General features: G+C 42.2%; 4 protein-coding genes across 7 annotated transcripts; 3 read left to right on the top strand and 1 right to left on the bottom strand.

The window, feature by feature from the left end:
• Nucleotides 1-258: 258 nt before the first annotated feature.
• Nucleotides 259-8,637, top strand: LOC114448430 (brain-specific angiogenesis inhibitor 1-associated protein 2). 2 transcript variants are annotated; one of them, XM_028425353.1, is made up of 15 exons: nt 259-394; nt 2,530-2,669; nt 2,754-2,829; nt 2,905-2,991; nt 3,579-3,640; nt 4,040-4,111; nt 4,400-4,537; nt 5,068-5,220; nt 5,671-5,847; nt 6,300-6,942; nt 7,020-7,233; nt 7,378-7,440; nt 7,771-7,939; nt 8,045-8,085; nt 8,252-8,637. In XM_028425353.1, exons 2-15 carry the CDS (start codon nt 2,622-2,624, stop codon nt 8,322-8,324), a joined length of 2,016 nt encoding a protein of 671 aa, XP_028281154.1. In that variant the 5' UTR covers nt 259-394; nt 2,530-2,621; the 3' UTR covers nt 8,325-8,637. The 2 variants fall into 2 exon arrangements, with proteins under 2 accessions (XP_028281154.1, XP_028281153.1); XM_028425352.1 differs by lacking the exon at nt 259-394 and adding an exon at nt 595-724.
• A 2,005-nt stretch (nt 8,638-10,642) lies between these two features.
• On the bottom strand, nt 10,643-11,630 carry ndufa3 (NADH:ubiquinone oxidoreductase subunit A3). The gene is made up of 4 exons (XM_028425354.1): nt 11,585-11,630; nt 11,260-11,334; nt 10,927-11,004; nt 10,643-10,823 (listed from the first exon to the last, which is right to left on the bottom strand). Exons 1-4 carry the CDS (start codon nt 11,625-11,627, stop codon nt 10,732-10,734), a joined length of 288 nt encoding a protein of 95 aa, XP_028281155.1. The 5' UTR covers nt 11,628-11,630; the 3' UTR covers nt 10,643-10,731.
• Nucleotides 11,631-11,673: 43 nt separating this feature from the next.
• On the top strand, nt 11,674-13,839 carry tfpt (TCF3 (E2A) fusion partner). Of its 2 annotated transcripts, none has more exons than XM_028425991.1 (7): nt 11,674-11,899; nt 12,099-12,200; nt 12,488-12,610; nt 12,737-12,807; nt 12,886-12,955; nt 13,347-13,505; nt 13,612-13,839. In XM_028425991.1, exons 2-7 carry the CDS (start codon nt 12,099-12,101, stop codon nt 13,684-13,686), a joined length of 600 nt encoding a protein of 199 aa, XP_028281792.1. In that variant the 5' UTR covers nt 11,674-11,899; the 3' UTR covers nt 13,687-13,839. The 2 variants fall into 2 exon arrangements, with proteins under 2 accessions (XP_028281792.1, XP_028281791.1); XM_028425990.1 differs by having other exon boundaries at nt 12,082-12,200.
• A 492-nt stretch (nt 13,840-14,331) lies between these two features.
• On the top strand, nt 14,332-21,737 carry cnot3a (CCR4-NOT transcription complex, subunit 3a). 2 transcript variants are annotated; one of them, XM_028425415.1, is made up of 18 exons: nt 14,332-14,466; nt 15,075-15,145; nt 15,308-15,375; nt 15,455-15,529; nt 15,639-15,728; nt 15,854-15,982; nt 16,155-16,250; nt 16,348-16,567; nt 16,663-16,796; nt 16,992-17,048; nt 17,287-18,214; nt 18,293-18,398; nt 18,481-18,622; nt 19,317-19,416; nt 19,584-19,782; nt 20,189-20,321; nt 20,655-20,780; nt 20,882-21,737. In XM_028425415.1, the coding sequence occupies exons 2-18, from the start codon at nt 15,121-15,123 to the stop codon at nt 20,978-20,980; spliced, it is 2,727 nt and encodes a 908-aa protein (XP_028281216.1). In that variant the 5' UTR covers nt 14,332-14,466; nt 15,075-15,120; the 3' UTR covers nt 20,981-21,737. The 2 variants fall into 2 exon arrangements, with proteins under 2 accessions (XP_028281216.1, XP_028281217.1); XM_028425416.1 differs by lacking the exon at nt 16,992-17,048.
• The last annotated feature ends 673 nt before the right edge of the window (nt 21,738-22,410 follow it).

The following is a 22,410-nucleotide window of genomic DNA, read 5'->3' as shown; positions in this document are numbered from 1 at the left end:
GCTTAGTTTATTGCAGTAAATGAAAGGCCTCGCTGTGTCCATGCAGGGCCTCCTCCTCCGTCCTCCCTCTGAGAATGGGGAGCAGGAATGTGTGATGGGCCGGGTGTATGTAGGCCAGTGATAGGCCTGCTTGTGCTCAGCTCTGTCTTTGGCTTAAAAAGTTCAAGTCATTATTCTCCTCCTGCTGCTATTCAGACAAGGTCCCGTTAGCTCATTGTTATTCTGCCCAAGTGAGAGAGGGAGACAGAGAGAGGCTGACACAGAATGGGAGGCTGACTGTGGGTTCCAACGGCAGGGAGCTGCTTGTACTAGTGGAGGTGGAGGTGGTGGTGTATTTCTGTCTGGTTTTGCGGGCGTGAAGGCATGTTGGTAATCGGCTCAGTAATGAGGAAAGGTACAGAACGGCACCGAATATCTGACCCCGATTCCCGGGAGTAAAGGGGGGCAGAGAGGAGAGGACGAATGTGTGTGTGTGTGAGAGAGAGAGAGAGAGAGAGAGAGAGAGAGTGAGGGAGAGAGAGGGACAGCAAAAAAAGAGGGCCATGTGAAAAAGGGGTGGAGGGGAGTTGAGATTTAGTGCTCTGCTGGATGAAACAACCCCCCACTAACTAACAGAGAGGGAAAGTAGCCTAATAGGAAGAAAAGAGGGGGTGTTATACTGTTCATTAAACACTCAAAGACGCACAGGAAGCCTTTATCGTATCCCACAATGAGACCAGGAAAGGTATGTAACTTATTTCTTTTTAAAGTAGCTGAATTATTTGTTACAGTCTCACAGATGCAGTCTTTAGGATCAACAGGTAGCTGCTGAACTGCACTGTGCTGTGCTGTGGATGGTAGGGAGCACTTTCACTGTACATGTATGTGAACCTCTTCTTTAAAGATCAAATTCTCTTTAATTTTAGTTTACATGTGCTGTAGGGATTTACAAGACTCAGGTCTTCCTCATCCCCTCTTGAGGTAGCTGGTTAAAATGAGACGTGTTTATTATTATATTTACAAATGATTGTCAATTGATGTTTACAAAAATGCAAAAAGAGTGCATGTGTGAATGTAAATATGGGAACAAAAACAGGATGAGATACTTCCAGAGCTCTACACAAACTTGTGTGTATCCTGTTAATAAGTCTGTTGTAGGAACTTCTGTAGTAACATTAGTGCAAAATGTCAGAAAATGCCTCTCATAACCAAAAGCATCATTTTTAAATTGCTTTAAATTTGCTTTTAAAACTGACAGAAGCAGTGAGTCCTCATACCTCAGAGGATGAAATCAGTTATTTTAACTTGTAAACAGACTCAAACAAGCCTACTGTGATTGAAGTAAATGTGGTTTATAAATTGTCAGCACACATTTTAGGAAATTTAAACAGGCTAAACCACATGAATGCACCTTCTGTATCAGTTCCCCGACCACCTGCAGACTTTTCCTGCTCACCAGGAAACAAACAACACTTTATTTCTTTGAAACCTGACTTCAGCAGAGTGTGCACATTCTAATAATCCTAAATGAAAAAGTTAAAGCTTCCCTCCTATTTTCTCCTGACAAATTACAGACCGCACCAGGCTGGCCTTAATGAGCAAGAGTCTGGAAATGTTTTCTTTTTGTGTCATATACCATTAGTTGATCTGGGTCAACCCTTCTCTGTAATCTCGCTGTGATAACAAAGGAGGGCTGCCCAGGGAAAACTGAGCAAGTCTTTTGCCATCAAATCCAGACTGGAAATCCCTTGACCCCTTCCGAAGCAGTCTCCCTCTCTTGATCGTCCTCTCTGCCGAGGAAACACAGTTGTCGTGTGTTTGTTCAGCACTCTGACACCTGTGACTCAGACTAGAGGAGCCCATTGTTCTTATTTGAAATTGTATAACCCATCTGGCACACGGATCTTGGGGAAATATTTGGGTTGTGATAATGCAGACACCGACTGGATCCATGGATCCGCACTTGTTGTGATGGTTGGCTTTACCAGATCACAAATCAGGAAAAGATGCTCAGGATGCTCAGGATCATATATATCCATATATATAGCCATCCAGAAGAGTGTGTCATGACTCCATTTATTGCAATACTCTCAAAGAAGTGATCCTTAACCTAACCAAGCAGCAACTACAAAGAGCAGAGTGATGTTGAGGACAGAAAGCAGAGGGCACAAATCCCAGCAGAGACACAACCACACCAACATATGACTGGCAGTTAACCATTTGTGTTAAGGATAAATAAAGGAGGATAAATATCTACATTGTGTACATATGTATGCAGAATAGTGGACAATGCATTGATGACAGAATTATTTTCATCCTCAGCCTCGCTTGTTGTTACTGTCCTTGCTAGAAATGTAACCCTTGATGTGTTCAGGTGTTGCAGTTTGTAAGTTGTTCTCTGTACGCTGACAGCATATCTGATCATCAAAATCACATAATTGGCTGACTGATCGATTAAATACATAAATACAGTTTATGAGGGCTTTCCTCTGAAGGTGTTTTAAAAAAGTTTTAAAAATGATTGACAACTGCGGCATTTTCTTTTTTTAGGGGATTGGTGTCCACTGTAAAGCTTAGAGACGTGAAGAGGGAGAGACCACACAAGCAGACGACCTGACATTAGATAACGTGACAGAAGAAAAATGTCTCGAACCGAAGAGGTCAACAAGATGACAGAAAACGTCTACAAGGTACAACTCAAAGTTCAGTTACAAGGCCGTCAGTGTATTATGAAACATGTATGGGTTTACATTCATGTTTATCGTTGCCAACAGGGGATTCTGGAGCAGTTCAACCCCAGTCTGAAGAACTTCGTGGCCATGGGGAAACACTACGAGAAAGCCCTGACAGGTCAGTCACACACTGGTCAACTCACATTTTAGGTTTCCTCATTGCATGGTTAAATAATTGTACTGTCTTCATCAGGAGTGACTGTGGCTGCCAAGGGTTACTTTGATGCTCTGGTGAAACTGGGAGAACTGGCGAGCGACAGCCAAGGCTCCAAAGAGCTGGGTGAGTGGGCGTCCGGTAGAAAACAGCCAGATCGTGGAGTAAGGAAGCATGAATTGCCTTTAGACCTAATGAAGTTTATAGAGTCAGTGTGACAGCTGGAGAGAGGTGGAAAATAGTCTGTAAGTCTGCATGTGTTGGTGAGTGAGGAGATGAAGACAAGAGGGGATGAGGAAATGTAGAGAGGGGCCGAGAACAGAGGGAAATGGAGAGAGAAGGGCCATTGTTGGGAGATTAACAACACCACATGATCTCATTGTAATGCTGAAAACAGCGGGGGAGGCAGGCAGGAGTGTCGGAGGGCGAGATGCCAGCCACCACATACTACATGGCTGTGTGACCGAGGGAGGGACTCACAGCTGACCACCGCTCTGTGAATCAGAAACTGTGTCAAAGCAGAATCTGCCAGTTTCACTGTGTTGTTATCTGTGTTCAGTGCAAGTTATCAATATTGATATGAAGCCGACATTATCAGGCATGCATTTAACACTTTATGCAAACATCTGCACATGTTAGCATCCGAATAAAACAACAACAAACTGTTTTGAATCTCAATGAAGTGATGCTGATGTCTTCGCTGCTCCCCACAGGAGACACACTGTTCCAGATGGCTGAGGTCCACAGACAGATTCAGGTGCAGCTGGAAGATGTGGTGAGAGTCGGCACATTCATTCACTGGTCTTCATTTCATTTTGATTTTTTGGATGAATACTAAACATGTGAAGCACCATACATGTTATATTCTTACTAAACATTTTGAAATATCAAATATCATATATATTTAGTTGGCCAGCAGTGACATCAGGTCAATTTGAGGGGTCAGCAGAGGATAAGGATTTTTTGCTGAGGTCTTGGATTATTAGATTTAAATGAATCCATATGAAACGTTTGAAGAGAAAAATCAATATTTGATTCTGAAATGTGCGCCTGAATCAACCAAAGGGTCAGTGTATGAGTGGTGGCATTATAACAGCATTAAGCTCATTCTGGTCACCAGACTCAATTTGGCTTTGAATGAATTTTAATTTTTTTTGCATTTATTCCTTAACAGCTAAAGCTGTTTCATTCTGAACTCCTCGCCCAGTTAGAGCAGAAGCTGGAGCTGGACATCAAATACCTCACAGTGAGTGAACAAATGTCACACAAGTTTTTTGCCTTTTACTGATAAAAGTGAAGAAACAGACATAAAAGAATGATGGGGCAGAGAAAAAGACTGCAGAATTTACCATGTTTTGACAAACAATGCATAGAAATGTTACATTTATTTGTAGAATGCACACTTTTCAATAAGGGGAATGATACAAATCAATGATAGTTCTGTACAATGTAACTAATAATGATTGGTAAGACTATATACATCTAGTAGAATGAGTGTGCCTTCCATTTTAAGTTTTATCTGCTCTACTTTCAGGCCACCCTAAAGAAGTATCAAAGTGAGCGAAGGTCTAAATCTGAGTCAATTGAGCGGTGCCAGTCGCAGCTGAAAAAACTGCGCAGGAAGAGCCAGGGCAGCCGCCACCCGAACAAATATGGTGACAGAGAGATGCAGGTAACCCAAGTTTAGTTTTTAACCCTTTGCCAAACCACGTACATGTGATTCAAAAGCTGTAAACAAGTGAGTCAGTGAGACAGTGACCTCTTTCATTTGGGAAATCCTACAAATACATGAATCCAAAACATCTCACTGGGCATTACAGCAGATTAAAGGGCAGAGTTGTGCGAGTGCTTGTGTGACAAATGGGTCAGTGTGAATGAGATTACAGAGAAATCTGCTTCAGCTGATTTTTCTAGAAACAAGTAACTTAGTGCAAAGTCCTTCTGCTGGAGGAAATATGATTGATATGAGAGGATTGGGAAACTAGAAGAATGGTATATCAAAGGGTAGAAATACATCAGAGGCAAAGGTTGCCATTGCGTTGATTTAAGCTTTGTTATCATTGGGCAACAGGCAGGATGTGACGTCACAGGTTCCTCTCTCCTTACATTGTACAGTAAAGGTTATCCGAGAGTAACTGCTAGTGATTGTAAAAGCAGGTCTGTATTTGAGTTTTGCTCTGAAAGTTCTAACTTTTCCTTCAGTTTGTGGAGCTGATGAGTCGGCGCCAAGGCGAGCTGGATGCCCTGGTGGCCACAGGCTACAGGTCTGCGCTGACAGAGGAGAGGAGGCGATACTGCTTCCTGGTGGACAGACAGTGCTGTGTCACTAAACTTCTCATCAACTACCACTCCAAGGTGATCTAAGCGCAGTGTTTCGGTGTCTGAACGTGTGTTTTCTGCCATGTGTGAACACAACCTGACAGAGGTCATTCTTTGTGACACGTTGTGATGATAATGATCTGAATACTGTAATAAACTGCATAGACTCTTCAGATTACAGATTGTGTGATAATCCAAAATTGAAAAGTGTCCACATTAAATGCACTATTTTCTCCCTCTTGATACCTAGTAACAAGAATATTATTTAAAATTAATATCTACAAGTACTTAAGTGGAATTAGTATTAGTATTTCAGTAGTAGTAGTAGTAGTATTTCATTTCTGTTAATTATAGAACAGGGACTATGATTTTAGAGCAGCCAAACTGCATATTAACATGATGGAGGTGAGGGAGCAGCTTCAGTGGTGGAACACGACATGTATCGTTGTTTAACAGTGTGGCCGTGGTTCTATTTTTTGTGTTTAGGTAAGAGAACTTCTGTCGCAGAAACTGTCCTCTTGGCAGCAGTCATGTTCTCAGCCAACGAAGCTCCCGGAGCGCGCTCTGAACTTGCTGCGTCACACTGCACCTCAAAGCTCGGGCGCCGCTGGGATAGCTGAGGTCCTCCGTCATACCAAGCTTGGCTCTGCTCAGCCAGAACAGGTCAGTTTAACTTGTGGTCTATCATTTTTGCATATCATCCAAAATCCTGCCCATCAAGAAGGTTCAAGAAGACGTTTTACATAGTGTTAAATAATCAGTAGTAATTATTTGTTTCATTTATTTTAATGCCAACCACTAACAAACTCAATTCACAAAACTAGTGTGAAGTAACTCAAAATTGCACATCAGTGGGAGCATGGACATTATCAGCCCCCTCATGCAGTCATCTAAAAAGGTCCTATTTATCTGGTCTGGCACCCACAGACTGCCACTACTTCCCCAAGATAAGGAGCAGGATCACTGTAGGTGTTGACTAAACAGAAGGGGTTGTATGAATGGCTGTCTTGAAATGTGAATTTTATTTTTCATTGAAACATGGGCCAAAAACATAAAGATCACACCTTGGTACATACAGAGCGACTCTGGTAGTAATATTGTTTTCATTTTTCCAGAGGCTCTCGGTGCAGGAAGTCCCTCCTCTGTTAAATGGAGACTCCAGTCGCTCCCAGCAGCAGCGCTCGCTCCCCTCCTCCCAGAGTGACACCTGCCCCACTCAGGGCTCCCCTCAGACATTCCGCTCTGCGTCGTCCACAGGAGGAGCTGCCGGAGGTTCATCACGGGGAGCATCTCCTCAGCACACCAGCACACCTCTCAGCGCGTCAGCCAGCCCGCTTCCTGATAGCAGTGCTAGTGGCAGCCCCAGTCCTGCAGCATCCACACCCACTACGTCCAGCAGCTCAACCCAGCAGAGCCCTCTCCCCCTGGCCACCAACACATCCAGCCTCTCCCCGAGCCTCATCCCCTCCACGGTGATGTCACATAGCCAAATCTCCCCTGTTAGCAGCTCCTTGCAGGGCATGACCCTCCCCATCCCCCATGGTGCACCTCGCAGTCCTCCGCTGCCCCACAGTGCTCCTCTGTCCAGAGCCATGACTCCAGTGCAGCTGCTGCACCAGCAGGTAGGACCAGGAGGAAGCAACACTCTGTCTCCATCACACAACCCCTGGCTGCAGAAGTCTGCAGACATGTGTGCTACTGCCACACTTCCACTGCCAAGGAGACCTGTCAGTGAGATGAGGCTGGGTGGCTTTCAGGGTAAGAAATGATGCAGCCATCTTTTGATTGGGTGGATGTCCTTATCCTGATTTTTCCTCTTTTACTCATCAACATAGGCTCCAGTCTGCCCAGGATGCTGCCTTTATCTGGACCAACACGTGTGGAAGCCATGTTTGCTCACACACCTGGCACTACAGACAGAGGCGGTGGAGGTGGAGGTGGAGGGGGCGGGGCTTGCTTACTGCACTTCATGCCTGGAGACGACATTACCCTGCTCATCTCTGAGCCCAGAGACGGGTGGCACTACGGTCAGAATGAGCGGACTGGACGGTATGATCGATCATTCAATGTAGAGTATATTTGAAAATAATGAAATTGGCTGCTGGTCTTTAAGGCTCCTTGTAACAATTGCATCATTATAATGCACAATATTACAGGGCTTCAGATAACATGTAGTGAAATCTTCTTTTACAGGAAAGGCTGGTTTCCTTTCTCTTACACTCAGCCACAACACAGCAAGATCGATCACCTCGAGAGGTTAGTGAACAAAGAATTATTCTTTTAAAACTCTGTTTATCGCCAATCTCTTTAAAAAGCAGAAAGTGATGGTTCACATATTTGTTTTCATTTTGATGTTTAATCTAACATTGCTGCTTTATTTTTCTATCTGTCTTCTGAGTAAGTCCAAACATCTTTCATGCCAAAATCACAGAAACACTGGGCACTGCAGAATCCGACCCTTGAGTGTTTCCACTACTCTTTCCAACAGCAACAGCGTTGTTGATGAATTCACACAAAAACAACATGCTTCTTTTATCTTTTCTTCCCGTTTATTCCTTCCTCTCTCTCTGCGACCTTCCCCTGCAGCTCTCTCTTCTTATCTAAAGCTAACAGTACCAGTACCGGACAGCTTGACAAGCTGGGGTCTCAAGGCCTCCCGGCCCTCACCCCTGATTCAGAGGAGGAGCGCTCTCTTCCTCCCCAGAGGGTCAGCACCTTCCGTCCGCGCCCGTACAGCATGGCCGACAGCAACAAGGTCAGAAACATGAAACCTGTGGGAGGAGGTTAAAGGTCAGAGCGAACATGCACTGTTAGTGAAATAGATACTGTAACGATGCTCCTCCTCACTTCTGCGTTACAGATCACCTCAGAACTGGCCTCTCCTCCGCCTTCACCGACCAGGTAGGTTTCTAGTGACTCTGTTCTGTTCTGTTTAAAGGGACACTCCACCAGTTTTATATGTCAGTTCAGATCTGGAGTTTGACGTTTGATCTTTAGTGTTTTATTTCAGTTTTACTAAAGTTGAATTTATTATGTTTTCAGTTTATTTATTGTTTCCTTCTTTCAGGCCTAATCCATTTGCTCATGTCCGCCTCAGAAAAACTGTCACCAATGACCGCTCAGCTCCCATCATAGAGTGAGGCCTTTATTCCCACTACTGCAGCCATCCTGTCCTCTGTGCTTCGTCAGTCCATCAAACCTCAGGTGGAGCCCTGAAAAGCATTTCTCTTTTAGTATTTAGTATTTTACTTTGAATGTTTTTTTTCAGTCTAATCAAATAAACTTTGTGTTTTTTGTGCGGGAACAGACCTTTTTTTAAAAGATTGGTCTGTCTGATTTTGACTTTAGAGATCAGGAGTGAATTTATATAAAACCTAGGCTAACTTTATAAAACAGAAATAAAACTGTTGGCATTATTAGTTTAGTGTTGAAGATCATCATACCTTTTCTCCATCCAACACTAACCTTTTTAAATTTATCCTATGAAGGATGCCTCTTATTTCTTTTGATGCAGTATAACATGTTTTTTTTGGTGCCATTTTCAGAAACATTTCTTTGTTCAGCTGATTTAGGGACTGGATCCTATTAGCAGGAAGTGCAATTTGACTGTAATGCAGTGATATGGGAAGAGGACAGGCTCCTTCTCTAGTATTATATTTTCAGAAAAGCTGCCACTTTGGTGTTTTTGTCTCAGTGAAGGAGAACTTTAAACTGTATAAAAAGTGTGTTTTTACTTTTATGACATCATTGTTTAAATGAGAATAGGTCACACAGTTATTTTTGCACCAATTGAATTGTAGTTGCTAGACATTGGTAGTGTTGTTTGAATGCACAGGTCTCTAAAAGATATATCTTGTATGTTTATGCTAGTTAACACCATTATTCTGCTGCTGTTATGTTACATGTTGGTATTTGTATTTATAGAGTATTGCATCACTTTACCTGCATTCTACTTTTATTTTTATGATTCAGCTTTGATCAATGACACTTAGCAGAATCAGAGGGTGAAATCAGAGCAACTCCAACTCCAACAAAAACTCCTAGCAGGCTGAGACTGTTAATAGTTAAATATTGGGATAATGGTATTAAAGAATGTGTATGTTAAGCATGTTGTTGAGGGTTTAAAGTCTTATGAATAAGAAATTTGTGTGCTTAGTCTTTGGATTTAATGTCATCTTGATTTCTTTTCAGTCCCAAAATCTAAAGCTATTCTACATCTAGTTGATTGCAGTAGTTGTTTACCAATCAGACTGAGCAGAATCTTTAAGGGGATGTGAAAGCCAAGACTGATGTCAGGGTGAGGTTTTACAAGGGAAATGTATCAATGAAAGTGATGAGAAAAGTATAATGGAAGTTGATCAATGTCTGTGCAGGTGTTAATGGTAAACTAGAGACATCCAAAGTAGGGATCTGTAGCTCTGTACGCTTTCACCACCAAAGTGAAGGTGAAATGTCGTCTTCACACAACAGCCTTGAGTTGCTGTGATTCAAAGAGAACATCTATAAAAGTTGTAAAGCGTTGTTTCTAACAGCACATACTGGTATTCGTCTAGTATTTCATCATTACTAAATGTAGCAGCTAAATGATAGACCTGATATATGTGTGTAAATAGAGCTGAAAATATGTGTAATTGTATGATTTATGTGACTTTTTAAAAAATATTTCACTTCAGTAGAACATTTTGACTGTGGAAATTAAAAAAAACACGAATAGTGTAAAGCTGCTTGCTGTCACGCTCTATATTTAACACTTTACTGCCAACACAGCATCGAGATATACAGTCATCCTGTAGTTAAGGCCCACGAAATTCAAAGTAGAATGGAACTGGTACTGAGTTTGGTCAGGTAATCCCATTAATCCCATTTGAAATGTTTTAAATTATGATTATAAAATTCACAAGGAAAGAAGCCGTGGTTTTAAACATAATTAAATATTATTGTGCAAAATATAGTATTTTGCTATTCTACGCTTTGTGAATTTGACTTGGGTTAGGCTCTAAACTGTTCTACTAAAGTGAAATATGCTTAGAAGGTTTCATTACTTGTCTCATGTTTCTGTGACAAAAAGACAAAATTCTGGTGAGCATAGAATATTAAGTTGATGAACAGCACCCTCTGCATGTAATACTGAATATTAAAACGTTGAGAAATAAAAAACATGATTGATATGAACGCTTTTTGAGACTTTTGGATTCAAACACGTGTACAACATTTCAGTTTATGTTTAGTATGCCAAGTGCCTGTATATTGCTGCTGCAATAGCAACAGCAACATTTCCCAGCTTGGGATGAATAAAGTATTTCTATTCTATTATAGGCTATAGCCGAGGAGGCTAATTAGGCACATCATTACTGTGAGTTTGTTAAGCCAGGCTCTTTAGGCTGTTCTGTATTGTTAGGTTACAACGTGCTGTCTAAATGTGTTGAATACATCCTGACCAAACCATATGGCACAAAAGTAGAATTAAATAGAACTTTAATTGTGAGACATTGACAGCTGTGCAGACAGATATGAGCAATGGGAACAGAACAGGCGTTGACTAGGAAGTTATAGGTTTTTAAGCCATTCCAAGTTGTTTCCCTTAGGTTCACATGGATGTGCAGGAACATCAGGCATGCTTCCATCATCACGCACAGGAACTGCAAAAAAGACAAACTTTATTGCTTGATTGTACAGATGCTGCCGCAGTGCTGTCCACATATGTGAGCATTCATGACAATAACACTCCATTCCTGTGTTTACCTGGGTAGTTGTATGGCACAGCTGCATTCAGCATCGCTGTATACTTTGTGTAGGGGCTGATGAAGGGAATAATGACACCTGAGAAAATACAAAGGTATACTGAATATGAATATACATACACCGGGTTTCAAAAAACCACTTCTGACCATAAACTTCTCAGGTGATTTTTGCTTCTATTGTTGCCATTAGCATCACATCTATAGGAGCACACTTGTTAGTGGGCTGTATGTGTGCTATGAACCTTAAGTCAATATGACAACTTTAACCGCAGTGGACGAATGTCTGCCCCTCTTCTCGCTGGCATTCACATTTCTGAGGTACGTGGTTACTTACCTAGCAGTCCAATCCCACATGACACCGTGATAACAGGCTCCTTATTCCACGCATTCCTCAGAAAGGCTCCGATTCCTGCAGGAAAACAACCACAGTCAGGTGAAAATTCACAAGTGGAAGCTACGTGCGGTTAGCTGACATTAGCAACAGACGCAAGGTCACATTTTTCGTTTTGTTTCGTAAAGCCATCGTGTTGTGTAGGTAATTCTAACAACGAGTTAACGTAACGATGACAATTATAAAGATGTATTCATGCTGCATAGAGGTCTTAGTGAAACGGACTGCCCTGATTAGAGCTCAAAAAGATGACAAAATACACACGTACCCGCCATATTGTCCGGTGTAGTCTCAAATACGCGGGTGCTCATGGGAAATGAAGTAACAACTAACTGACGTAAAACTCCTGCGCCCATCGCACATACAGCATAAACAACAGTATGGAGCAGAGCTTCCGTGTCGGGTTTCGTTTGATTTTGGTCTCTTCTTATCTTAAAAACGACTTTCATTAAACGAACTTAGTAAACATTAGAATTATATTCGGTCTGTGGTGCAGGGCGAAAACTGTTTGCAGAGGAAGCTTTGAAACCTCAGGTCGCAGCTACTGAGCACACAACAGTGTTTTTACACTCATCTCAGAAAAGTAAGTAACGCGGAATTAAAGTGTTATTTAATTTAATGCAACATTAAAATATTGTTCTAACTTAATCAAGTCAATTTAAAAATGAAAACACGTAAAATAGCTACTGTTGTACATGGACAATGACTCATAGCACTGCATCAACTGCGTCATTTAAATGACTTAGTTAATATCTGTTCATACAGAATCCCTTTTCCTCCAGATGATGGAGGACTTCTCCGGCCTGGCTCTACCCCCTCTGTTTGGAGGACACATCCTGGAGGCAGAGCTGGAGCCTGGAGGTGTGGAGCTGGGGCCAGGAGAGGTAACGTTAACCATCTTTATGTTAGCAAAATAATCAGAGAGAATATACAGTATATTGCAGTCTTTGTATTCATATTTCAGTGCCAATACTATTAGCTGGCAAGAGAAGAGTTTTTAACAGGATATGCAAAATACTTTCCAAACCTGCTCGTATCAAATCATGACAAAACCTTATTTTGCAATTGTGACTGTTCAAATCTGTTCAAATGTTCCACACAATATTGGTATTGTTAGGTTTGATTGATGTTGTTTGCACTGTTGACACTTATTTGACATTTTTTTCTCCAGGTGGAGCTGGGACCAGGAGGCAATGAGCTGCTTGACAGCACTGCACAAGAAGATGAAGAGAGGAGAGCCCTGGATAAAAGAAAATATCTGGTTCTGAGCAGGAGATGTAAAGAGATTGAACAGGTGTGTGTGAATTTACACAAACTTCCTGTCTGTATCAAATAATTGCAACTAAAGGTTATATTAGTGTCAGTTGCTGCTTAACTAACTTTACAATGTAACAGTATGTCAAATGTGTGTTTTTTTCAGGTAAACCAAAAGATCCTGGGTCGCCTTCACCAGGTACAAAGAATTACACGACGCTTGAAGAAAGAAAGAAGGTAAATATTTCCATTACAAGCCATGTGTCCTGTGAGAGGTTTCCCACTCCATCGTCATCTGTCTGTACATCCTCACAGGTTTCTCATGAAGACTTTAGATGCTCATGGAGATGATTACAGAAATGCACAGCTCACTATACTGCTCGAGGTAAGAAATGGAAAGATGGGTAGACAAGGGGAAGAGCACACTAAATGTTTGCTTTAAAAGGAAGAACCATGTTTGAACTGCAACATTTAATCTTTAATGAAACTGTATGTATGTTAGCATTTATGACCTGACTACTACAGTGGAGGTGTGCACAATGTTGCACTCCTTTTAACTGGATGATGTATAATATGAAAAAAACAGCAGTTGGAGAACGCACCACAGACTTTTGAGCATCCAAAGGCCAGTGGGTTGCTTTGCCTGATTTGAAAATATCTTCTTCCAAGTGCCTTGAGTGCTTTGAAGCAAAGTTTTGATTTGTTCGATGTGCCAGAATATAAAAGTATAGTCAATCGCCTTACATGCCAGTGAAAGTAAAAATGTTGCTTGGCAGGATGAATCAGGAGCTAATTTAGATCCTGTTGCTGGAGTGGAAGAAGACAGACTGAACGGTGTGTCTGGATCCTCTGTGTCTGCTGCTTTGCATCATCCAGCTGGACAGAAGAGGAAGAGGCACCGCATGCCACGGCAAGAAAAGGATAAAGACCAGCAGGTAGGTAAAGGCTCCTGTAGTCAGTGGCACTGACTGGGATCCTCCACTAAGCATGGTGTGTAAAATAACCGGTTATAGAAACCTGATTTCTGCTTCTCTTCCCCAGAATGAAGCGGACATGTCAGCGCTGTCAGAAACACCGTTTGGAGAAATGCCCAGCCCCACCTCCCTGTCTCACTGATCACTTCACTGCCACAGAAATCATGATGATTACGATGATGATGATGATGCTTAGTCTCTAACTGTTGAACAGATTATGTTGCCTTTCTTCAACTAGACATTGCACTATTTGTAGAGATGGAATTCATGTTTGGTAAAATGATATATTCTGAAACATTTCTTTTGTATAGTATTTTGTGTTTTGGTATTTTGTATTGAATACACAGATATGACCAAACATGTGCAAAATCAGAAACTGTGGTGAAAATTTATTGATAGTGGATTGATATATTGAATGACTTCATAATTTTGTCTTAGTAAGCAGCTACTTTAATTTTTGTATTTTCTTTTTCTCTAAATCCACAATATGAACATTCCTACAACATCTTATGTAAAACTTTTTGCATGTCTTCTGTTCCAAACCTCGCAGAAACAGAAACCGGGTTCTGTTTTAGGCAGAATTGCACTGTGAGAAGAAACAATACAGAGCAGTCATAGGAAGGAAGATGCAGTTTTGGTTTTGTGTCAATCATAAGTCACCATAATTCTAGGCCAATGGATGGCCACTATTCCAACGGATGTTCCTCGGTGACAGGCGTGAATTTTGTCCAATCAGATTTCAAAGATCGGATTTAGGGCGGGTCTTAAATACGGAGGTGGGATTTTTAGCTACCGTCCATCTTCAGCTACATTACAGTGAGCGAGCTTGTCGAAAAGAAAACACAATTTGGAAGTAAAGAAGACTTTCTGGAATTAGTTTTGGCTGTATTTGAAAAAAGACAAACGAAAGCCCATATCCTAGGTAAATGTCGCACACAAGTATAAATCGGTGTAGTCGTGTTGACCCAGTTTCCCTTTTTCCTAAATTTGGCTAGCTAAGCTGCCAGCTAGCATTTTATGCATCTGCTAGCCAGTTAGCTATATTAGTTAGCAGGTTTACGATTAGAACGGTTTCTGTTATATTGTACCATTCACAATGCAAAACCACCATATACAAGCTATGCTGGACCCAGAAAGAACGATGCATGAATATAAAATCCATCCATCAACGTGCTTGCTGGTAGTTGTTTTGAAACGGGCCGGTTAGTAACCGAGCGAGGTGAACGAGCTAAGTATCTGGTAGTATTAACATTAGCTTGCTAACTGGCTAATTTTAGCTGACAACCGTGTCAGTCATATTGGTAAGACTAGCATGGCGATGTTATATTCACGATAATATAACGTTAGACAATCGGTAATGCAAAAGTTTTGGTTGAAAGCATTTTGAAGCTGTGTTGTTTTGTGCTACTAATGTGAACTGGCCAGCTAGATGCAGTTTACGTCAGTTTCAGTCTTTGGAAACCGATGCACTGCTTCCTCTGTTTGGTGGCTTTTACAGACTATTGATAAACATTTGTCCTCTGTACACAGCTAACTTTGTGACAGACGGAATGTGGACATTGTCGTAGTCGGAGCCATGGCTGATAAGAGAAAACTTCAAGGTAAGTTGGTGTTGGTGAAACTGTAGTCAGTCATGTTGCCCATGCTGGCATCGTGCTGAGCACCAGACCGATTTCTTCTAACTTTACTACTGTAATCTTTAAATGGTTGTTATTACACAATTTTGTGATCAGTGATGTTATGGCACATTTTTAACTCTGCAGGTGAAATCGATAGATGTTTGAAAAAAGTAGCTGAAGGTGTAGAACAGTTTGAAGATATCTGGCAGAAGGTAAAAGGTCTTTGCATTCTGTTTTTGTTATAACTTTATATCATAAGTTGTAAAACATAATGTTTGTCTGTTATTTTAGCTCCACAATGCAGCCAATGCAAACCAGAAGGAAAAATATGAGGCTGACCTCAAGAAAGAGATTAAAAAACTCCAGGTAAAACGAGTTAGCGTATACTTTTCTTTTGTCTATGCATTTGGTAAAATATGTGCATATTTAAAATGGGCAGTGTGTTTTAACATCTTTATTATCTATGCTCTTTCAGCGATTGAGAGACCAGATAAAAACATGGGTGGCCTCAAACGAGATCAAAGACAAAAGGCAGCTAGTTGAGAACCGGAAACTTATAGAGACGGTATAATTTTTTTCCCTCTTAATATTTTGTTGTTATGTGCCTTAATGACATCTTCACATCAAATCTCTAAAGTAAACAAGATGTTGAGGAAGTGTTTTAATTAATGTTTGTTTTTTTTTTCTTAGCAAATGGAGCGGTTTAAAGTGGTGGAACGTGAAACGAAAACAAAAGCCTACTCTAAAGAGGGCTTAGGTCTCGCTCAGAAAGTGGATCCTGCTCAGAGGGAAAAGGAGGAAACGGGACAGTGGCTAACAGTAATGCATTCTTTGCTGATTTTTTTCTGTAGAGCCATTTCTACATTTTTTTTTGGCACAATTCTAGAGCGAAAACAAAATTGCTCAAGAAATGGTAAAAACTAGAAAGGTGACGTGATTGCACTTAGACGAAATGCATTTACACCCATTTTTCTGACTTCTTCATCTGCAGAATACGATAGACACTCTAAATATGCAGGTTGATCAATTTGAAAGTGAGGTGGAGTCTCTTTCAGTTCAAACGAGAAAGAAGAAAGGTGATAAAGAGGTAAGCCACCTTGCTGGATGTTTGAGTGTTTACATTATAGGCTGCTAAACTGGTTAACTACTGTAACCCATACCCTTGTTTTCCATCTGATATGTAGAAGCAAGATCGTATCGACGAGCTTAAGCGATTGATCGAGAGACATCGATTTCACATTCGTATGTTGGAGACAATTTTACGAATGCTTGATAATGACTCTGTGCCAGTGGATGCAATCCAAAAGATCAAGGACGATGTTGAATATTACATCGATTCCTCCCAAGACCCAGACTTTGAGGAGAATGAGTTCCTCTATGATGACTTAGATCTGGAAGACATCCGTAAGTGATGCACTGTAATGGTTTAAGAAGCCTTAATTCATTTAGATTGCCAAATAATAAAGTCTCTTAATCTCTGTTCTGTGCTTATCTTCTAGCTGCAGCATTAGTTGCAACTTCTCCGTCAGGTCAGGGTAATGTAGAAGATGAGATGTATCTTCACTCAAGCAGCACTCCCACTTCCACCACCTCCTCATCACCCATCCCTCCATCCCCGGCCACATGCACTGCTGTAAGTTCTTATCATTGTATCATATTTGCACTTTGTTCAGGGGTTTAAAGGGATGCTGGGTACTAACAGCACATTCTGACACAACTTTGCACATATCCCTTGTACAAGCAACATTGTGTTATATAATCCACTGGCTAGTATGTTGAATCAACATATCAAAAGTGGATTGTCATATCAAGGTATCTCCTCCTATAGGAGAACTCAGAGGACGATAAGAAAAGGGGACGGTCGACAGACAGTGAAGTTAGTCAGGTGAGAGGCTCTCATCTGTGCTGTGTTAGTAGATGAAGTGCAGCACTCTTCACCCTTGGTCCTGGAGAGTGGTGGTGGCTGAAAGGTTTTTTGGCCTCTCAGGCACTGAATGTTTTTCTTGTGGGACCATGGTTGGAGACTTCTGATTTAGAAGCTCACAGTAAATCTGGTTGCTCATATGCTTTATACTTATGTAGCTCGTCTCTGAACAGTTTTTATCTGATGTCTTTCATTTCAGTCACCTGTGAAGAACGGTACCCCATCCTTGCTATCTTCCTTCTCTTCCTCCACCACTTCTGGGTCCTCTTCATCCTCCTCCCTCGTGTCCATGGCAAGTGTTGTCGGAGGCATTCCTGTGGTTCCTACAAGCAGCAGTCTTATAGGAAGCTTCAGCAGTGCGGTGCAGCAACATCAGCATCAACCTGCACAACAACAGCAACAACCTCAGCCATCGAACCAGTCACAACAGCAGCAGCCACCTCAGACAAAGTCCTCTGCCCCTTCTAACAACACCCCTAGCCCGCCCAGCAACCCTCTCCTACCTGCCTCCACTGCCCCCTCTCTCCCCACTCCCAGCACATCCAGTTCATCAGCTTCCAACTCTCAGTCTCAGCCCACACCAGGGCCTACCACGGTATCCAGTTTGGGACTTGGGCTAGGGCTTGGATTAAACAAAAGTGGCATGACGGGGACCAGTAGTGCCAACCAAATGCCAGGTTTAGGGCTGGGTGGGCACCCCTCTCCTTTAAACACAATGGCAGGGCTCATATCGGGATCCACACCTGCCCCTTATGCTCAGGCAGCAGCATCAGGAGGCTTGGGTTTAAGCAGCACTACTCAGTCAAGCATTTCAGTGGAGAGCAGCACTTCCATCCCCACCTCTGGCTCCAGTGGAGTCACCACCAATGGAGCGGGGACAGGACTTGGTTTGCTAGGTTCCAGCCCAGCCCACAGCTCTCTAAGTTCGAGTATTCTTGGTCTGGTTCCTGGGCCAAGTGTTGCACCTGGTAGCTCGCAGGTGCCCCCAAGTTCTGTCAGCTCTACACCTGGAGTAGTTGGCATGATGGGAGGCAATGGCGGAAATGTCGGTGTGGTTGGAGGAGTAGGAGTAAATGCTGCTCCTGCAAGACCACCAAGCGGACTGAAGCAAAATGGAAGCACAAGTAGTAGGTTGACTTCTTTTTGTCTTGTGGGGTTTGTGTATAGACTTTTCTTCTTCTAACGTCTCCCTCACTTGCCCTCAGGCTACAGTGCTGTAGTGGCAGAAAACTCCACAGAATCAGCTCTAAGCACACCGAGCCAGTCACAAAGCAGCCAGCCCTCGTCTCTCAGTTCCTCAGCCAGTCAGCCGTAAGTACTTTACGACATTAAAAGGTTCTTCTTGTTCTTCTAATACCAGTTCTTAACTTTGATCCCATTCTGTCTGGCACAGGATGGACAATGGTCCCAGTCTAATCAGCTCCATCACCCTGCCTCCCAGCTCTCCGTCCCCCTCATTCTCAGACAGCACACCAGGTGGAGGTAGTCTTCTCAACGGGCCCCACTCCTATACACAAGCCTCTGAGGGCCTCAAGGTGAGCCAGGCCAGCAAGGTTTCTCTTCCCATTTTCTGTTCAGGTCTGCCAATCGCTGCAGTCCAGTGTGGATATAAAGCTGTTCTAGTATCACCGTAGACTGTCTTTGCTTTAAATGGTTTCCAGCTGAGGCTAAGCTGTATCAATTAACCAGGCAACGGAGGTGTTTTTGAAGTTGTATCTTTAATGGCAATTGGAAGTTTTTAAGGCAGTCTACCAGAGTGTTTATGTGCCCTGCTGTAGATAGAATTATTAAAAATACCTGGGTGCCCACAAACGTCTTCTCTGGGCCAAAGAGAGAAGCTTACACTTACATAACAGCGCATTAAGATAGAAAGCATGATATGCCAAGGTATTTTTGGATTTAATAAAAAAAAGGTCTCACACTCGTTACTGCAAGAGTAGAAGACATGTGTTGATTACATACATATAAATCCATATTTATATAAAATCCATGAGCAGTTTGCTAAGAAATATTATTCTGGCCGAGATCAGGGTTTCACTTTGGAGCACATGGTGATGAGAAGGAAACAGTACAACAGTGTAGATATATGTCAGTTTTAACAGTAGTTGATTTTTATTAAATTGCTGTTATTATTTCCTGCTGCAACTTTGCTGTGCCCATTTTCCTCTTGATTTACTGTCCAATTTCACTTTATTGACACTGTGCATTCACTCCTCCTGCCATCATCAGGCTCCTGAGCCTCTCAGTTCTCTGAAGGCGATGGCTGAGAGAGCAGCGCTGGTTTCAGGCCTGGATGGAGAGATTCAAAACCTGCATCTGACAGACAGAGGTCAGGACAGTACCCTAAATACCTGCTATGTCAGCATTACAGCTGCTTTCATTACTCAATTTCATATCAATTAAGTGTTTTTGTGAGTAGTTTAACTAAATAAGTGATCAAGTGAGTTGATGTTAGTGTGTCATGTAACTGACATGGTCCTTTATTTTGTCCTGTAGATATCTTTTCCAGTTCCTCTGCAGCACCCGGCACACCGGCAGCCCCTCAGCCCTCTGTGTCAGAGGTCAGCATCCCGCCTTCACTTGGGGTCTGTCCTCTGGGCCCAACTCCCCTCCCCAAAGACCAACTCTACCAGCAGGCAATGCAAGAGTCTGCATGGACACACATGCCACACCCATCTGACTCTGAGAGGATCAGGTTAGTGGCTCACAGTTTGTGTCACACTTGTTTTATGACACTTATTTTCATAAACTCTGATTACATTGTAGGACCTGGTAAGAATACCTTTAAATATTGTGGTGTACTACATAATGCACGCATTGTTCTGTGTTAAGTCTCACAGCAAGTAGGAGGAGCTGTAGGAGGATTTGTATCTGCTTCTAACTGTGAATTTCGTCTTGAAAATGTGTATGAATTAACAAGACAACATTGGTTTATGGCTTTAAAAAAAGCCATGGAGTGGCCAGTGGGCAAGTTAGGTAATCACTGTATGCCCTAACACCTAATGCAAGTCACACTGGTTCAACAACTTTAATGTGAACACAGTTCAAATGAGCTCCTCTAAACTGTTATGGATTTATAATTGTTTGTTTCTGTTTTAAAGGCAATACCTTATGAGGAATCCGTGTCCCACCTTGCCCTTCCACCACCAGATACCACCACACCACTCTGACTCCATAGAGTTCTACCAGAGACTGTCCACAGAAACTCTGTTCTTCATCTTCTACTACCTAGAGGTAATCATGCGTTCCAGTGTTTCCCCTACCATTATATTACATGCTACCTTTCCTATAGAACACGCCTATACCTTGTTTTTTCTTAAACAAACTAAACAGCCTTATGTTATTTATCATTTACACAGCGGCATGTTGTTTCTATCTACATGGTTGCACAGACACATGTGCACACAGAGTGGATAAAGAGCTTGTGTTATTTTGCTCACCGTTTTGCCCCCCCCCCCCCCAGAGCTGTAAACCTAGGAGAAACATTGCATTCTCTCAACTTAACAGCACATTCTGGTTGCTTATCTGTCCTCTGTGAGATACATTGTGTCTCTGACTCTCTTTCAGGGCACCAAGGCTCAGTATTTGTCTGCCAAGGCTCTGAAGAAACAGTCCTGGAGGTTTCACACCAAATACATGATGTGGTTCCAGAGGCACGAGGAGCCCAAGACTATCACCGATGAGTTTGAACAGGTGCATCTCCAACACACCTCATTTGCAGACACACTGAAACCTCTATTCGATGTGTGGTTCCAGGGTTATTAATTGTTCTTTCCACTCTGCTGTTTGTCCAGGGCACTTACATTTACTTTGACTATGAGAAATGGGGCCAGAGGAAGAAGGAGGGGTTCACCTTTGAATACAGGTACCTCGAAGACCGAGACTTGCAGTGACGGGCAGAGGGACACAAAAAGACAGAGAAAGACAAAACGTGCTGCTGTTGACATTCCGAGACTGAACTCCAAACTGTGGATAGAGATTGTGATGTGTAGTAGAAACCCTCTCCTGAAGTGGAGACTGGTGTCTGTATAGGCTAAATCTCAATGTGAAGCCCTTGCTCCTCTTGTAGTGCTTTGCCTTTGACAAAAATACCCCATGGGTCTGATCAGATGCATTGCGCTGCTCGAGCTGGGAGGGTTCTCGTTGGAGATCTGCATTTGTGCCTGTCTGTGTGCACACTCAGTATGTGGCATTAGGAAAGCCTACCCCATGCATGTTTCTCATGTTTTGTTTTCTTTTTCCGTTTCGACATGATTCTCTGTATCACCTACCCAACATGAGCCTGGAAGCCTTTGACTTGACACAAAACAAACCTTGGATTTGATTGTTAAGTAAACTGCCCATCTTGTATTTACTATAATTTGGTGGTATAGAATGGGGACGTACAGTGGACATTTAGTCATGGTGTGTAGGAGTGGCTTCTTTTAAGATCCTACAATGCCTGTTGAAGATGGTCACTATTGAAGATAGTGAACAGTTATCAATAGTTTTATTGATATTGTCTTGGTCGATTAAAACGCTGATTGAGAGTGACCACAGGGCCTCTCCCTGTGACAGGGAAAGAGTCCTTATTGGACATGGATTAAATTGCTATGCAATTGAACTGGTCTCTGACTCCCTCTCTTTACAAATAAAATGTTTTTAAGTTAACCTGTCAAAGAAATTGCATTATTGTGGCGCCTTCATGTTTGTGACAAATTAATAAACTTGTAAAATAAATCTTAAGACATAGGGTTTGAGACATTTATCTACTTGATGTTTGAAACTGTTGAGGAATTGTCATCATACTCTCTGGAAAAAGGCCACGCTGAACGTAGTGAATGTACCAAGTCACTTCGCAGTTAACTTATGGATACAAAGATAATGTTTGGTTTGATCTCCCTCCTTTAGGTACAGTTTAATTCTTGATGTTACTTACTCCTGCACTCCACTGTGTTCAATGTACCACCTGGTATTTAAGTGAAAATCCTATACAGTGAACTGTTTACATGTAGAGTTTAAACACAGAAAACCTGGTGGTAGGTTGAACTTGTGGGTCGAGTAGGAAATGTCCTGTCTGCCGTGGTTGTTCATATGTTACCCTGAAGAACAAGAAAATTTACTCTGAATCTGCCGTGGGACAGATCCCTCCTTTTTTTGGCCATTTAATTGGAAGTATAAAACTGATATTTTTTCTGTTTAAGCAACCATTAACCTTTCAGATCTGTACTGCAGTTGTGGTGTGTGATTAGTTTTCAGGCTTTTTTGTGGGAAGGGGAAAAAAAACAGGGTGAGGATATGGAAGAAAATGCAAAATGCAGCGAAGTTCAGCGAGATTTTGCCC

The sequence above is a fragment of the Parambassis ranga genome, chromosome 16 (genome assembly GCF_900634625.1).
Source record: "Parambassis ranga chromosome 16, fParRan2.1, whole genome shotgun sequence".
NCBI classification, from domain to species: Eukaryota; Metazoa; Chordata; class Actinopteri; family Ambassidae; genus Parambassis; species Parambassis ranga.
This window is presented reverse-complemented; position numbering and strand designations above follow the sequence as displayed.